Below are 17,232 nucleotides of genomic sequence, written 5' to 3'. Positions count from 1 at the left end.
AGGACAAGCATATAGGAAGTGGGATATATGGGAAAATTCCAATTAGGCACATGAGATTTTAACAATTTTATATATATATATATATATATATATATATATATATATATTCTGAAATTTTTTGTGTTACTGGGGGTGTGGCGGTGTGTGTCACTAGAGTAGTAAAGGGGTGCACTATGATAACCTATTAGAGTGGGATGAAACTTCTGCCAGTTCGGCACTGTGTAGAGTCTCCAGTGTGTCCATTTCACCTTCCCTTCCCTTTCTCCACTGTCTTACTCTTTTTTCCATAACAGCTGGATTATCTACTCCTTACAAAACGCTGCCTCCACAGTTCAAGAACATACAAGAGGCATTAAAAATAAAAGTTTGCTGTCTATTTAAAGATGTTTACAAGTAAGTAGGGTGATTGATCTGTTCTGCCTTTATTATTTATTTCTTTAACTTTTATAAACACTAAATTGTTAAATATACAGTATATGGAACAAAACATCTGTAAAGCTTTGGTCTCAGAGAATTAATATTATTATTAATATTATTATTATTATTATTATTATTAATAAACAGGATTTATATAGCACCAACAGTTTACGCAGCACTGAAGAATGAACTCTCATTGATTTCCTTTCATTTAATATTATTGAATAAAATGATTTCACAGTTTAAAAATGTCTATTTTCTGAGCAGGAACAGGAATATTTTTCTGTCCAGTAGACGCTTCAAACAAAGACTGACACAGGTCTAAAGTTTGTTTTTAACTTAAGTTTGAATATTTGCCTGATTTCTGTGACATGGTACTTTGTTTAAGGACTAGAACGACCTCTAGTGACAATTTTCTGGTATTACAAACAAGAAAATATAATGGCCTGTCCTTGAAGACAGTTTATAGAAACTTAATTGTGCTATCACTCCATAAATGTCATTGAGAAACATTGAATTTAATTCTTTTTATTGTCTATCCAAAAGCACAATTTCTAGATAATTTTCCTAGATACTTTAGTTATACCACAGTCCATTCTTATATGCAGGATAAGATATGCAGTGCAGGGCATTCTAAATAACCATTCACAATTTTGGTCATGTAATCCTAGGCCTTTAGTTGTGTGATTGGTGCTAGCTGCATTCTAGACATTTCAACAGGAATATTAATATATTGTATTACAATAACATGTATTGTTCCCTTTAAAGGTCTGTTACAAGCCTGGTATACATTTCCCTTTGGTGTCCTAATTCTAGTGTAACTACGTTGTCAGGTTTTTCTATCATCCTGTTTTCTTATGCCCAGGATTAATTTATCAATACCACAATTAGCAGGTGCCTATAGGCAGCAGAGACAATAACTATCTGTAGCAAAACAGCTATTTTATATGTACTTAATAATGGTCACAATATTGTAAATGGGTTAAGGATCAGTAAAACAACAAACGTTCAGTTAAAAGAGGTGATCCCAGCATTGATCTCCAAATGATGGCCTTGGGCAGAGTACTATTATCCCTGGTTAGTTTACCTGACACCAAGGATCTTTTTGGTCATTTGTAAGGCTAACATTCTTCCCACTGGTAAGCAGGCATTCTTCCTACTGACCACCACACAATGTGAATATAATATGCCTAAGAAGATTTATCTGAAATCAATATGGAAACTGATCTGTTTGTAAAAGGTCTAATAATTTATATGTTGATTTTGAGATATGTAGGATGATAAAACCACTATAGGAACATGTATGAAAGTCTGTTTACTGAGTCTAAAAGAATTAATATAAGAAAAATGATATACTTTGCATTGCTATCCCTCATCAAATAGCTACTTTTTTATGTATTTATTTATAAATATATTCTGTGAAGGTAGGTAGTACTTTTTGACAAGAGAGACATTGCATGCCAAAATTACTAACTACCTGGCTCCTGGTGGCTTTCTGTTTAAGCTTGAAACTACACGGTAAATGCGCCATTTAGTTTGTGCTGTGCATACTTGTAGATTATGATAGAAGCTCACCACGAACCAATGAGTTTAGCTCTGCTTTAAAGCAGTAGTGCTGCCCTAGCAAAATTGGGACATTTGGGAATTATGGTAATTGTAGATAAAACAAAAGTACATTTAAAGCTCTTTTTTTTCTTTAACAATGCATCCAAAAGCACAATGTAGATTTGTGGTCATTTTCATATGGCTCCTACATCAGAGCATTCTGTTTATTCTTACATTTCAGATGCTCTTTAATTCTTACTTCTGATAACACCAAATGACATGCAGATATACACAGACATAGGCCAAATATTGCAGAATCATAACCTTTCAGAACCCTGGTGCCCAGTCTGCATCCAGTTCCTATGTGTTTTACAGACCTCAAAACCCAACAGTAGTCAGTTTTTCCTTTATAGGTGCTTACTAAGACCAGTAACAAAAAATTGTTTTTTCTTGAGTATGATTTTTCTGACCTGAACTTCCCCTCCTTGTGTTTCTAGTTTACCCCCCCTATAAGCAAAATAACTTGAGTTTGAGATATAGTTTTGCACTAACATACTTTATTACATGCTGTCCGTATTGTCACGCACAGAGAGACAGGACCACTAGGGGGCACTACAGCTTGCACGGAGGTGGTTGCGGTTTTTGGGCACACCAAGGTGGGCAAAACATGGTACCAAATCACAATGCAAAAGGATAGTCAAGGAAAGCCAGGGTCGAGGCAGACAGCAAACAAGAGAGGTCAGGTCACACACCAGGGGTGAATTGCCAGGGATCCAGGAGACAGACACCAGTGACCCAGGGGCCACTGCGAGCACAGGGAACACAGGAGACACTGGAGGCACAGGTGACACAGGAATATCCACAGACAGACAGGATACTGGAACAGCACAGGGAAGTTGGCTGGGAACCAACAGACTGGACAAAAAGGGTTTAACACAGGAGCTGGACAGAGGAAACACTGGATTAGGCACCAGGGGGACAGGAACTAGCTCAAAGAGCTATGGGCTCGGCACTAGTAAAGACTTGTTGCACGAACACTTAGTGCAGTCCGTGAGCCAGCTAAATAGCCAGGGCTGATCAGCCAGTGAATTGGACATAATTAATAAAGCTTGGAAACAGTGACACGCCCAGTGTCAGAACTGCCCACATGTGCAGGAGAGAGGCATCTGAGGTTTGGAGGGGAAGCAGAAGTGTGACACGTATGATTAATGTAAAAGTGCACATTGTGATTTGTTTGACCAATTTATGTAATTTAATTTCAGTCACGATATTGAAAAAATTGAAGGTGACCAAGATTTTCTTTCACATTTTTTAATTTATTTCTGAGCTGTTTATTCTGTTTTTCTCTTTTGTTTTGTATAATTTTCTCTGATATTTTATAATAAACCTTGTTGTAGGGAAAATTGAATATTGTTGCCGTAATTGATAATGATTGTAAAGGATGACAACAATCTCCAGTTGTATCACTTGTTATGTCTGTATTTTAATTATTTGAACATGTATCTATTACCTGTTGTCTATGACTATCTCCTGTAACATGCCCAGAGTGTCCTACTATCTCTGTTAGCATGTTCATGGACCATGTTTATCTCCGGTCACATGCCCACAGTCTCTGAGCATCTAAGGTAGTATGTCCACAGTCTCCAACAGTTTGTTGCATTATGGTCACCATTATGTGTAGTCCTTTCGTAAATTCAAAGGCCATGCCCTGTATGTAATTTGTTCACCACCACTGCTTTTACACCTTTCCCCTTTATTGTCCCAGATACTTCTGATCTAGCTTATGGAACACTAAAAATGATATTTTTACCCAAAATAATTTTATTGTTGCTGTTGCTTCTGATACAAAAAAAACATCAGTTACGAAAACTTGTACAAAATTATCATATGTGCCTAACAACAAACATAACAACAAATACAGCACACTGTTTGAAATGCAGTAAAAAAATGTATCAGACCACATTGGAAAGATAGAGAAAAAAAATCCCCCCTCCAAAAATAATACTTTTGGCTCAACACAAGACTGGAAAAAAAAAGATTTTCACAATGACATGATTTTCTGTAGCACCGTCTAGAAAACAGTTATATTTCACAACATCTCGTATTTTGCAAAGCTAGCATCTTTTTCAAGTTTATGATTTTATTTTGCCAACAATTACAGTATTCACACATATTATCAAAAAGTGGCTGTTGTTGGGAATTTAAAATACAAAAACAAAAAAAAAAAACAAAAAAACAAAACTAAAACAACATGTATCAAATAAAATATATTTACTACAAGAATATGAAATTACAAAAAAATGATCAACAGTTTACAGTTGTGGTTATATATAAATATTTGTTCTTAAAAAAAAAAGGACGTACAGTGCAGTAACCGAGCCGTTTGAAGCACTGGATAGGTAAAGCACCATTGTGGGATGGATACAGTATAGCGTCAGGTAGTAGTGTGTGTTTTTCATACCATAATCTATATTAGCACCATCCTTTCTGCTAACTTCTCTAAATTTTATTAAAAAGGTAAGGAAGCCGATGTCAGCAAAAGATTATTGACAAATAAAGTCCTTTTTGCAATAGTTGATACTCCTAAAAATAACTTTGTGTTCACGTTTCAGTAAGTAACAAGCCAGTTGGAGCAAGAGGCTCCTAAGTCGATTACGAGTTGTTTTCTGGACCCTGCAATTGTGGGTTAACAAAATCCTTTCCATTTTTAATGTGTACAGTAACCACTGTCAAATGCGAATTACTCAGTTTATGAACAAATCACTGGTACACCATCAATGAACGAAATCTGCTTCAGTCCGGTAATGGAGACCCTATTTGCCCACTGCTGGGTGCTGCGATCTTGCCTCTCACACTGCATAGAGAAGATGAAACTAGACTATTGTACTGTGATAATCACTAATTATGGAGTTGGCATTTATCAGTGGGTGGGGGATTGGTTAGAGATGAAAATGGGGACTTTTCTAATAAAAAAATAAAAACTTGCACAATGGTAGCAGAATGATTGAGTCTGCCTTGATAGCACATGTTGGGACAATTGGGTATATTCGAAATTTGACCAGATTTTAAGGATATCACGTTGCTCACATGCTTGGGTAACCAGATTGTTTATAGGCCGTTCTTTTGAATAATTTGCTTTATTTTGGTGCTATTATCAGACACAAGTTTGTGCTCCATAGAAATTATTTGTCAAGTCCATGCTGGCACAAAAAGCTAAGCAAACAACACTACACTATACTGTATTAAATGTACCACCTCTTTGCATCCTGAGGTAAGAGGCCTACAGTAAATCGATCCAAAAAGGCAATTTTTGTGATGGCTTTGATACGTTTAAATATGGTTTGAATGAACTTGGTAATAATACTTAAAGGGGTTCTTCCTGAACAAGAAAATTGTGTTTAGAGTGTCATTAAATATCTTAAACCTTCAAAGCACTATTTGTATCCATCTATATTAAACATGGAATATATATTCTGCAGTTTATAAATTAACATCACAATGCTATTACCTATCAATTATTTGTTACGTTTTTTTCCATATATAACAAAGCAAGGCTTCTGCATGAAGCATAAGTGATGTGCCTGGTTCATTTGCCTTGCTTGGACAGAAGCAGTGTACTCTGAGTGGTCCCTAGGAGAAAGTTGACTGTTTATTCCTTTTTGGTGGAAGGAATTATTTTAATGGTAAACTACAGTTTGCTGGATAAACAGCATAAAGGCTATGCATGATGAGAATAGAGAGCTAAGGCTGTGAATAAAAACTATTTATATTTGCTCCCATCTCTGGCTGCCTACACCTGCTAGTAGCAGAACACTGTTGTTATTACAGTACAAAGATTCAATTCTTTAAAACAAAAAGATTTTAAAATTACAAAAACATTCATCATAATTATTTAGGAGTTCCAGTGACCACTCTTACAGTTCACTATGTATTATGAACTTCTTTTAGAAGCACCAAATACACAGTATTGTAGCACTCAGGTAAAAAAAGAAAGCTTCTGCTGCAACACTGCTGTTTTCTTAAAGACACTTGTAAGGCACAATTAAGGCACTAGAGTCATTCCTGTCATTGGCATCCTTGTTAGAGCTTTTGGTGAAAATAAAGGAGGGCATTTGAAAAGTTTGCCCTCCATCTGCTTATACATCTGTAGCTTTGATCAGGGCATCCGATGCATCATATCCATTGAACACTTTGCCCGTCTGTCACTCATATCCCTCCCATTTTTACATAACAAAAATTCTATGAAAATAATTCCAAAATACATATGAACATTGGTCACAGCTGAACTCATATTCCACATTTCCCATCAATCTTATGCCTTAGTGCTGAGGTTCTGACACAAAAGCTTGCTAATTAAAGAGAAGACAGAAAAAGACTTTCTCTAGAAATGTAAAGTTCAGATCTTGTGAAGGCCACGTGAAGATTGTTTCTGTTCTTAATAAAGTTGGATCTGAAGTTTCATCTTAAGTGTTTGGCCTATTTCACCATTGAGGTAGTTGAAGTCTTTCTCATCCTCTAATTTCTGCAGTTCCTTCTTGCGGTATAGAGACATGCTGGTAATCTCTAGGTTATATACACCTGGAGTTACCTTTTTACGGCCAAGATGTAAGAAACTTTGACCTTCCTTTTGATGAATACGGAAGTTGTTATCCTCATTACCCTGAGTGATGACATAGCGTACATGGTTCATCAGTGGCTGCACAGCTGGCATTAAATCCATGATATGTTCTTTGCTTGTCAGGTGGGAAATGTTAAAGCTCATCTTTATTGGTTCATCTATGTCAAGGCTAGCCATGCTGTGATTCTACAAAAATCAAAGTTAGAAAAACACATTAATACATGCATAATAATCTAATCAATAAAGAAGCAAAATATCACTACAATAAAGTAGTACAATATGGCATCAAAACCTGATAAAATGTATGATATATGCCCTAATATTTGCTCTTCTTCTTAGGAATTAGATAGTTATTGCAATTATTATCAAACTAACAGCTGGGTCTTAACAATTACACTTATAGAGTGGGGAAAAAGACTTGATCATATGAAATACACCCAAGGTATGTAAATTAGGTTTCTTTTGGTGTACCTGAAAAGCCCATGGTTTATGACCATAACTCTAGAGTTTAAAGTATTAATTTAACCATGCATAATATCTCTGACCTAACTAAGCTTCACAAGGTTAAAATGCCCAGAGGTTTTGGAAACAATCTACTTTTACAGGTACCTTTACTTTTACAAAGGTTCTCTGCCTACATACATCAACATCATTCAGGACTTTTAAAAATCTTTTCTGGAAAGTACCTTCCATAGCAAGCCCTCCACCTTTTTGGTCAGACATGGTTTATCTATCCAATGCACTCCAGAATTTCAACGATTCATAAATGTTAAGCAGAGCTGTCATTGTGCATTAAACTGGTCCTTACACATAGGGTATTATCTAACACTGCAGGTCCAAGAAAGCTTAAGGGGGTTTTCCTAAAATATAGATTTTTACATTATGTCCAAATTTTTTCAGGGAAGATGATGATTTCACATAATCTTACAGCCACTGGAATGTGATATTAGAATTCTGTTTAGTTTTTAGTAAATTAGGGTAAGATTTGTAGTGACAATATTACAGTATACATGCGTTCAGAAATGAGATAGAAAACCACTGCAATATAACTTAAGAGTCTAAGCATGCCATTATACCTTAATATTAAAACTTGAATATCTCTTACCTCATGTTCAGCTGTGGAGTTAGTGCTACGTCGCTGCCTTCCTCTCTTTGGATACCCGTTAATCTTGCACTCGTAGCAATTTTCTGGGGACAAGATGTTTTCCTCATCTTCTTCCACAGGAGCTTGTAGATAAGAGCCCTTGCCAAATCCTAAGCCAGACACACAATGCCTGCAATACAACACATGTATATATCAAGAGAAAGCCACCTGATTAAAACAAAATACAAACTACTTACTGCTACAAAAGGTAAATTGGAACCTCTTTTTTTAGGAAATGCTACTTTTGTGGCCAAAATACTAATTCCCAGCTTTAGTATCCTGTCAAGCCACTAACCTGACTGAGGCAAGCATATCAATAAAGTCAGAACTGCATATCCACTGAATCAATACATTTAATTGAGCGTGTCAACATGACAATCAGGCAACTAGCAATAGCAGCCTCTGTGCTTTTCTATTATTAGCTTTCCTTTAAACCAAATATTAAAAGGTTTTTTGATACAGGTATAGCAGCATGTGTGTATATTTCCCTCATAGTCATAAAGATGACAGCAGAATGTGCAGCAGATTCCTCCTTAATACACAAAGAAAGCTGTGTTGTGTTGGGAACTGCAGTGATGAGCAAATTTATGGGATATGAGTATGTGTTTATTAGTCTGCCAAGGATATGGGTGTGCTCAGTGTGACATCAAACTGCGCCGCTGTGGTCACAACTTGCAAACTTACAAACTTATTTTACATAATCATTTTTGCTGTATTCAGTGTTGAAATATTCTCAATATTTTATTAACATGATTTGGAATTGTACAATGGTTCAGATTAGTCTGGAAGAAAGCTTGGTCACAGGACCTGTCCAACACTGTATTACTTCACAAACTTCACAGATTACAAATTTCTAATAAAATGTAGGAATAGTGTGGAGTTATTTCTGTGGTATCGAGTAGATAACAGCATCTACACTACATTTTAGATAATTATACTTAATGTCAAAGTAAATTTAGGAGTAATAGTTACAAGGCAATCATCCCAATCCACTCATACTTACCCTTGGCCAGCTCGTAAAAATCCTCCAGGGCATCCACAAAGGTAGCCACCATCAGTGTTGTAACAACCGTAGCTACAAGGGCTTCCTCCAGCAGAACATTCATTAACATCCTGACACCCTCCAAACGACTGATCATAATCAAATCCAGAAGGACATATGCACTTGAAACTTCCTAAAGTGTTGTAGCAGGAGGCAGAGCCGCAGGTGGACTGGCTGGAACATTCATTCTCATCTAGAGGCAAAAAATTAGAGGCAATTAAATAATGTCTTTTGGGTGAAATCCTTAGTAAAAAAATGGTGTAACCGTCTGAAGTTTAGACCAATGGCTTGCACTAAATTTCACCTGAATTTCCTAACTAAGATTCTATCTTGGGGAACAGGCAGATGAACAGATGGTCTAACAGTATGCTAATAAATTTGTATTTTATTCTGCAAATTTGCATTTTGTATTCTGCAATAAAATTTGTATACTGTGCATGCATCTTACCTCACCAGCAATATAAAATTGCTGGACAGACTTAGGTTTCAAATACTTCAAAAATATTATTACAATATGTATAGGGTCAATTGAGTAGATTAGTGCAAACATGAACATTATTTCTAAATAAGCTTGGCAAACGTAATTAAAAATGAACAGGTAAGTTTATAAGCCAGGAAAATCAAAACCAATCAAATATGCATGAGCTTAAAAAAATGTCAGGTAAAGGTGCGTTTTCTCATATGTACTCACCAACACACTGGTTCCACTGATAATGCTGAACATAGCCTTGTGGGCAGCCACAGCGATATCCTCCAAGGACGTTCTGGCAGCCGTGTTGACAGCGGTGGTTACCATCACACTCATCCACATCTGAAAAATAATTTGTTACCTGCTGTTTAGCTTTCATTTTCTTCATTATGTCAGCTAGATGAAATTTTTTTTGAAATGTTGTTTTGTAGGGTATCTTCTCTTACCTTCACAATTGCTTCCAGTGTTATCCAGTGTAAATCCTTTCTGGCACTCACAAGTGTAGCTACCGGGGTTGTTCTGGCATGTACCACGGCCACCACACAAAGTTGGTTGAGCACTGCACTCATTGTTATCTGACAATGAATAAAATATCAGTATAATGTATGTCATTTGTAAATATTCTAAATGATCCAAAAAGTATATGTTTTAATACAGATTACATAAAAGGGAAATATGGAGTTTTCTTACCAATGCAAGAGGACTGATGCTGAGTAAAGCCAGGTGGACATTTGCAGTTGAAGCTTCCAATTGTGTTAACACACAGGAATTGGCAGTTGTGCTGCTTGGTGGAACATTCATCCAAATCTGCAAAAGCAGAAAATGCTTTATATTATACTATATGCAAGCTGTACAACTCCACCATAGGTATTTAAAAGTCTAGAAATTTTCGTTTTTAGAAGTGAGTTGGGCCAAAAAAAGATGGTGTATTATTGATGTAGTTTCATTGAGTTATTGCACATCATTGCTTTATCAACCAAACAAAATAATCACTGATCTACTGCACCTTTTCAGGTCTTGCCATCTTCTTGCAAGATGTAGCCTCTTGGACAAGAACACTGGTAGCTGCCCTCAGTATTCTTGCATATAAAGTTGCAAGGTTTAGGAGACTGGGAGCATTCATCCAGATCTGCAAAATAAAGCAAACAAAAATGTATTATATCTCTATATACTTTACATATAACAACATTTTGTATTCTGCAATATAATTTTATGAATTTGTTTCCAATAATTGTAAGATATCTTACCGACACAAGTTGTTCCAGTAATGTCTGTGGTGTAGCCCAAATTGCAATGACAACGGAAGGACCCAATTGTATTTATGCATTGTCCATTTTTGCACAGGTTAGGAAGCACTTTACACTCATCAATATCTAAAACAAATGTACAAAAAAGGTTTTATTCTATAGAAGTCATAAGATTTCCATGATATAATACTTGGACAAAATTTCTTTGCCTTTACCTCTGCCATCTGTAGTGAAGCCAGGGCCATGTGGACACATTTTCTTAAATGCTGCAGTTCCAGGAAGAGGACAGAGTTCACACTGGTTACCCCAGCCTCTTCCTCCATTACAACAGCATTCTGACTTGGTGACCATGTTGCGATTTGTAGATGAAAGTTGGCACATTGTTTGTAGCACTTCAGTGAAACATGAGCCTTGGCGTGTGTCTAAGAACAACAATAAAAAATTGAATTTACCAAATGCTAGGTATAATTTATTTACTAACAAGTCACAAACCACTTTAGTTAAAATGTATTTGAGTTACTTTTTTAGGTTTTATATACTTTTCTTGTAGATCAATCGATATAATTTGATTGTTCCTCTTACACTTACCTACTTTAATTGCTTTTGCTATACCAGTGGATTGGCTGGGGGATTTTCAACTTAGAACAAATAGACCAATACACCATTTTAACAATAAAAAGGAAATCGTATCACTGAATGAAGGCTTCAATGAAGGTATAATTTTACATACTTCCTCCATTCTATTGTTACTCTGTACAAGGTAATATTCTAATTTCAGATTTATGTCTTAAATTGTATGCACTTTTAGAATTCAAGTTAAGAGATATTCATAAAAAAAGCAAAACTCACCAATACATTCTGTTCCAGAGTCGCTAACCTGGAAGCCTTCATTGCAATCACACCTGTAACTTCCAATAGTATTCACACAGCGTCCATTAGGGCAGATTCCAGGCTTTGTACGACATTCATTTTCATCTATTTAAACAGGACAATATAAAGCATTATACTAGTAAAATATTTACAAAAGAAGATAACAAACTGTTATAGCAGCAATAAAACTGACAAAATATATAAAACAAATAGATAAAACTAGATAGATAATATAAGATATAGATAAGAAAACGTGCAGTAAATTCAGTTATTTCCTCTAACTTTACATAGAATATTACAAGTAATTTTAAAGTACAGTATTTTATTCTGTTTTCAATTTTTTTTTTGTCTTTGACTTACCCATGCAACCTTCTCCATCTGGACGTCGCTGCATGCCTGGTGGACAGATACACATGAATGTACCAATCAGGTTCTTGCACATCATTCCTCGGGATTCACAGTCATGTAGACCTTCTGCACATTCATCCAAATCTGCAAAACAAAAAGGGCTACATAAGCTATGGGGTAATACATTTGAAAAATAACTGGCAGAAAACAAAGCAAACAATTGGCTAAATTAACTGGTCTATGGTATTAGTTTTAACACAGATCACCAGGGAAATAATATTAATGAAATTGCCCAGTAAAGTGCCATACCTTTGCACATTCTGCGGTCTTCTCTTAAGGTATATCCAGATGGACATGTGCATTCATAGGATCCAAAAGTGTTTATGCAGCGGAAAGCACACAGAAGTGGGTTTGTGCATTCATTGATATCTAAAAACAATAAATTGTGTAAGATATAAACAAAGTTTCAATGGGTACTTCAACCATCTTCCATAAAAACCAGAGCATTGTAACCATAAGTCTTTGCAAAGGCGTTAAGCATTGTTACAAAGAGTGGCTCTGCTACTTTTTCGAGCCATAGAATAAATAACTGAATCTACTATGAAGTTTAAATTACTGAACAAATACAATTTCATTAATTTGAAACTTTCACTAAGAAACTGAATCTATGACAGTAATTTGTAAATTACAGTCTGTGGCTTTTACACTTATTTAGAAATCACTGAAAATATATGCAACTTAATCAAAATAGCATAGTGATAGGAATGTAAAAAGTGTATTGCATTGTTTCAGTTACTTTACACTATAACTTAATGCTTCTTTATAGTTGTGGCATTACTTTTCTTTATATTTAATCTACACAGCATACCCTCCTAAACAATACAAATCTGTGACCTGCCATGCCTTGATCAACCCATGGCTTGAGCACCAGAACTTGGCTGGTGCTTAAAAACAGGAGCTCTGAAAAACTGGAACCCTTTCAAAACTCCACACTGGTGTTAATGAGTATCATGGGTGTATTTTTTTTTAACTTTAGCTTTCATGACATAAATGGCTATGAGATAGTGGTGGTGGAAGTAAAAGTGAAGTATGCATAACTGGATTTCCCTGCAACTATGATATGGTACTGATTAAAATATCCACAAAAACACAAAATTTTGAATTTTTTTATAATATAATATATATATAAAAAAAGGGGGTATTAGAAATAAGAAATGAAAAGTAAAATTTCTATACTACTCATTTTTATAGTATCCACACATAAAACTGAATAGATTCCTGTTACCTTCACAAGTCATCATTGGCCCTGGTTCGAAACCTTCATCACAAGCACATTCGAATCCTCCAACCACGTTGGAACATGTTCCATTTCCACATGGGTTTCCAATAGAGCACTCATCCGTATCTGCATAAAGCAAAATATATTTTATTTTCCATTGTGCATTCTTGACAAGTATAAACTCTATCCATGAAATCTTGTTTGTTTTACTTACCAACACAGTTAACACCTGTGTAGTCTAGATTGTATCCAAATGGACATTCGCATCGGAAAGAGCCATCCGTGTTAATACAGACTCCATTGACACAAATTCCAGGGTTTTCAGCACATTCATTGACATCTAAAAAGACAAGAGAGAAAAAAATGAGGCTAGAATAAAAGTAGAAAAATGATAACATTCCGCTAATTTATAATTTTTACAGTATGTAAGAAGATTTGTGATATTGTAAAATATTTTACTCCTATACTAGCTCTTTGGGTCACTGACCTTCTCTGGTATCTCCGATGTTAGGGATGGAGCCCAAACCATATGGACAGAGTTCCCGGAAAGCCACTGAACAGAAAAGATAGATAATACATTAATAAATCATAAAAGGTGCAAAGCCAACAGCTCATAAATAACTTATTGCATCAATAAGGCAGATAAAGCAGGTGAGAGCCAAAATAATGGCAATTCAAATGTATAATTTGAATATTAAATCAAATGTGACCAAAACTGGTATAATAATGTACTCAAGGTCTACATTGACTACTGAAAGTATGTTGATTGCCTTTAAATGCACATTTATATGTTTGGCTAAATGAAATACATTGCCAAAAATCACAATAGATTTTTTATATTTCAGTGTTTGTGCAGTACTTACCAGTTCCTTCCTGTGGACAGAGCTCACAAGGATCTCCCCAGCCCTCGCCAGCCATTGTACTGCAGCAGCACTTTGATTTTGTAGTGTTAAAGGCTTTAGGCACTGAGCATTTTCCATTATCAAACTGAGTGAAGCAGAAACTCTGGCGAGTATCTGTTAAAGAAAAGAAATGTATAACCATTACACTCTGTATAAACCTATATCTTTAGTAGTTAAAGTGCATGTATAGCCAAAACTTTTTTTTAGTTTTGAATATAGTAGGGAAAAGTTAAAACCAGTGTTGAGATATTTTGTTCTGTCCGTGTTCCTTTAGCAAATGTTCTGTTCCAAAAACACAATAGGAAGCTAAAGGAAAGTGATGGCGAATTCCCTCCTAGGCTGTTGTCTCATTGATATAAATTGTTAAGTGGACAATTTTAAAATTTTGGAATTCTCTTTCTTGGTGACAGTGGCAACCAGTTCAAAACAGGGGAACAGTTCCCTAATGAGGACAAAAATAGAAACCTGCCATAGTATCTAAACCTTTCCTACTTCATCCAAAACTTAATTTAGTAACACAGAATGTAAAGCAAAAACTAACAACCTATACCTTTTTGTTTTGGGGTGGAATGTTAAAAATAATGTTGTTAGTACATTTTTGCACCTGGAAATGACACCTCTTTTCAAAGTTCTTTTTTTAGTTCTTCATAAAGACTAAAGCTATGTTCTAGAAGCAGAAGGTCTCTGTACACCTGTGCACAGAGCAATGTGCCAGCTGGGTAAAGGGAGGATGGGATTAGGTTGGGAAAAAGGGCTTTGCCATTTCTGCTTACACAAATACTAAGGAAGTGGAGGAATCACCTTAGAAAGAAAGTAGGCACATATAGTAAAAAATATGGGAGAAGGTCACAAGTTACCTGGTGATTACAATTGCTGTTATTTCATGGAGGATAGGAAATATCATTGAACTTGCCTGGAGATTGGCTTTTACTTAATAAACATATAATTTAAAGATACCTGTATATTCTAGTCTTTTATAAATCCTTAAGGTGCAATGCATGTTTGCAAACAGCTACATCTATTATAGAGGATGTAAACTGTGATATGCATCATTCATGTGCAGCTTTATATTACTAATATATTAGTGCAATAATACTTATAATTAATACATTTTGGATTAATGTAAGAACAATTAGCTAGTGGATATTGTGTTTAGTCATGTGATGACCAAAATGTATTTCTTGATTCATATTTGTTTGTTACTGTTAGTATTATCACTCGCTGATATCTATTCCTGTAGCAGTTCTGATATAGCAGCTGTTTTAAACCAAATATTAATACCACATATGCGACATTTTGTTGGTTAGAGATATACTTCTATGAGTATTTATGATTATGTTAATTTATCATCATCTCACCAAAGCAACGACGCCCATTATCAGACAAGACAAATCCTGGTGGACAAACACACTGGAAGCTGCCAGGAGTGTTAGTACAGGTTCCAAAGAGACAGATGTTGGGCTCTTCATCACATTCATTAATATCTGTAAAGAAAAAATATTCATTAGAGTACTTTTCGTGTAAATAAAATCTGTATCTATGTAATGTTACTATTCATAAAATCGGCTGACATAGTTGCCACATTTATGAAGAGTTGCCAGTTTTCAAATGAGGGTTGTGATCATAGTTATATTACTACTAACCACCACTTCTTTATAAACAAACCTATTTATGTTTATTGCCATAAATATCAAGCACATTTAATAAGAACTCTTATTATGTTCTATCTGCAAAACCAACTGGATCAGCAGAATATTGTACACATACCGGAAATGTTTTAGATATTTTTACCAATTGATTACTGATCAGTACATCGAATAGACCAGTATGTCGAGAATAACATTTTCACAGAAGAATATTTTATATTCTTAAGCCAACAGACAAAACACTCCCTAATTTTGACTGTATCTAGCTACAGAATAACCATTAGCTTTAATGGCAGTAGTGATTTCCCCTGAGCTCATATTTCCCCATGCACTACCAAGATATACAGTACAATATTACTTACCAATACAGTTGTCATTCTGTACTGCATAACCTGGAGGGCAGATACAGCGGAAAGATCCTTCCAGATTTTGACATGTGCCTGGAGCGCAGGTACCAGGTAAGCTAACACACTCATTAATATCTAAAAAAGAAAACAGAACATGCTCATAACACTGGTTGAAAATCCCCAGACCCATCAAATTTTTGAAATGGATTATTATTACTGCGATAAAATCTGGGAAAGCATTTGTTTTTATTATGTTTCTGGTTGGATCATTACAATGTGAAAAAATTGTGCAATGTGGTTTTTCATAATATTGTTGCAATGATCTAACCCAACTATGACCTGTTCACTAGTTACTTATTTTAGCACTTACCAACACAATTTTTTCCATCTGGAGTGATTTCATAGCCTTCATGACATAGACACTGGAAGGAGCCAATATTGTTGATGCACTGTCCATTTCGGCATACTTGTCCCACAAGGGAAGAGCATTCATCTATGTCTGTGTGATGAGTCAATCACAAAATGAGCACAATGATTGCAAAGCTATCGCTTTCTACTTGTAACATTAAAACAATATATTAGATAAGAAGAGCACAAAGAAAACATACCCATGCAGTCATTGTTGTGAGTCAGTTCAAAGCCGGGGAAGCAGAGGCAGTTATAAGAGCCCACGGTGTTCTTGCAAGTACCATTGCCGCAAGGCTGGCGATCACACTCATCAATATCTACAATATAATCATAAAGCAAACTTAACATTGTATATTTGATTCTACAAAAGAATTGCTTAACTGCAAAAGACCTTTAGGTTGTTTGAAGTGTAATCACTTACCCATGCACATGGTTTGGTCAGCACTTGCTTTGAATCCATTGTGACATATGCATATGTAGCTTCCTGTTGTGTCCATACATGTTCCATGGCTGCATACATTTGGGATCTCATTACATTCATTTCGGCCTATAAAAGCATATAATTAAGATTTAATTTGTCGAACTGGAACTGTGACCAAGGTCATCATACTATAAACTAAGCTATATATAGACTTACCAACACAGGCTCCACTAGGTGACAGCTTGTATCCACTTGAACATTCACAGCGGTATGAGCCTGGGATGTTAATGCAATCTGCATTTATCTGGCACAGGTTTTCTCCACTGCTGCACTCATCAATATCTGCAAACAGAAGAGCATCACTTAATACAATTTTTGACACATTTACATTGCATAATGTTTGTCCTTTAGCTTGTGTATATGCTCTTTTTGGGCAAAAGTTTAGCACAAAGATAGAATGAAATGCAGTCCTGAGTACCTGAGGGGCTAATCAATTTGTATTTCATTATAAAATAATAAATGTATTATT

At 35.5% G+C, this 17,232-nt stretch overlaps 1 protein-coding gene across 1 annotated transcript in view; it reads right to left on the bottom strand.

The window, feature by feature from the left end:
- Positions 1-3,763: 3,763 nt before the first annotated feature.
- LOC140326541 (fibrillin-2-like) overlaps positions 3,764-17,232 on the bottom strand; it is a 97,088-nt gene continuing 83,619 nt past the window's right edge. Inside the window, exons 44-65 of the mRNA XM_072405220.1 lie at positions 16,920-17,045; positions 16,704-16,829; positions 16,483-16,599; positions 16,245-16,373; positions 15,890-16,009; positions 15,240-15,365; positions 13,843-13,995; positions 13,467-13,532; positions 13,194-13,319; positions 12,986-13,105; positions 12,010-12,129; positions 11,713-11,844; positions 11,332-11,457; positions 10,698-10,904; positions 10,483-10,608; positions 10,242-10,364; positions 9,926-10,042; positions 9,682-9,810; positions 9,458-9,577; positions 8,728-8,959; positions 7,686-7,854; positions 3,764-6,766 (exon numbers count right to left, since the gene is read on the bottom strand). Coding sequence (XP_072261321.1) covers positions 10,246-10,364; positions 10,483-10,608; positions 10,698-10,904; positions 11,332-11,457; positions 11,713-11,844; positions 12,010-12,129; positions 12,986-13,105; positions 13,194-13,319; positions 13,467-13,532; positions 13,843-13,995; positions 15,240-15,365; positions 15,890-16,009; positions 16,245-16,373; positions 16,483-16,599; positions 16,704-16,829; positions 16,920-17,045 — 2,039 coding nt within the window. The 3' untranslated portion in view covers positions 3,764-6,766; positions 7,686-7,854; positions 8,728-8,959; ... (2 more) ...; positions 9,926-10,042; positions 10,242-10,245. The remainder of the gene's footprint in view (positions 6,767-7,685; positions 7,855-8,727; positions 8,960-9,457; positions 9,578-9,681; positions 9,811-9,925; positions 10,043-10,241; positions 10,365-10,482; positions 10,609-10,697; positions 10,905-11,331; positions 11,458-11,712; positions 11,845-12,009; positions 12,130-12,985; positions 13,106-13,193; positions 13,320-13,466; positions 13,533-13,842; positions 13,996-15,239; positions 15,366-15,889; positions 16,010-16,244; positions 16,374-16,482; positions 16,600-16,703; positions 16,830-16,919; positions 17,046-17,232) is intronic.

Source organism: Pyxicephalus adspersus, chromosome 3 (assembly GCF_032062135.1).
Source record: "Pyxicephalus adspersus chromosome 3, UCB_Pads_2.0, whole genome shotgun sequence".
NCBI classification, from domain to species: domain Eukaryota; kingdom Metazoa; phylum Chordata; class Amphibia; order Anura; family Pyxicephalidae; genus Pyxicephalus; species Pyxicephalus adspersus.
This window is presented reverse-complemented; position numbering and strand designations above follow the sequence as displayed.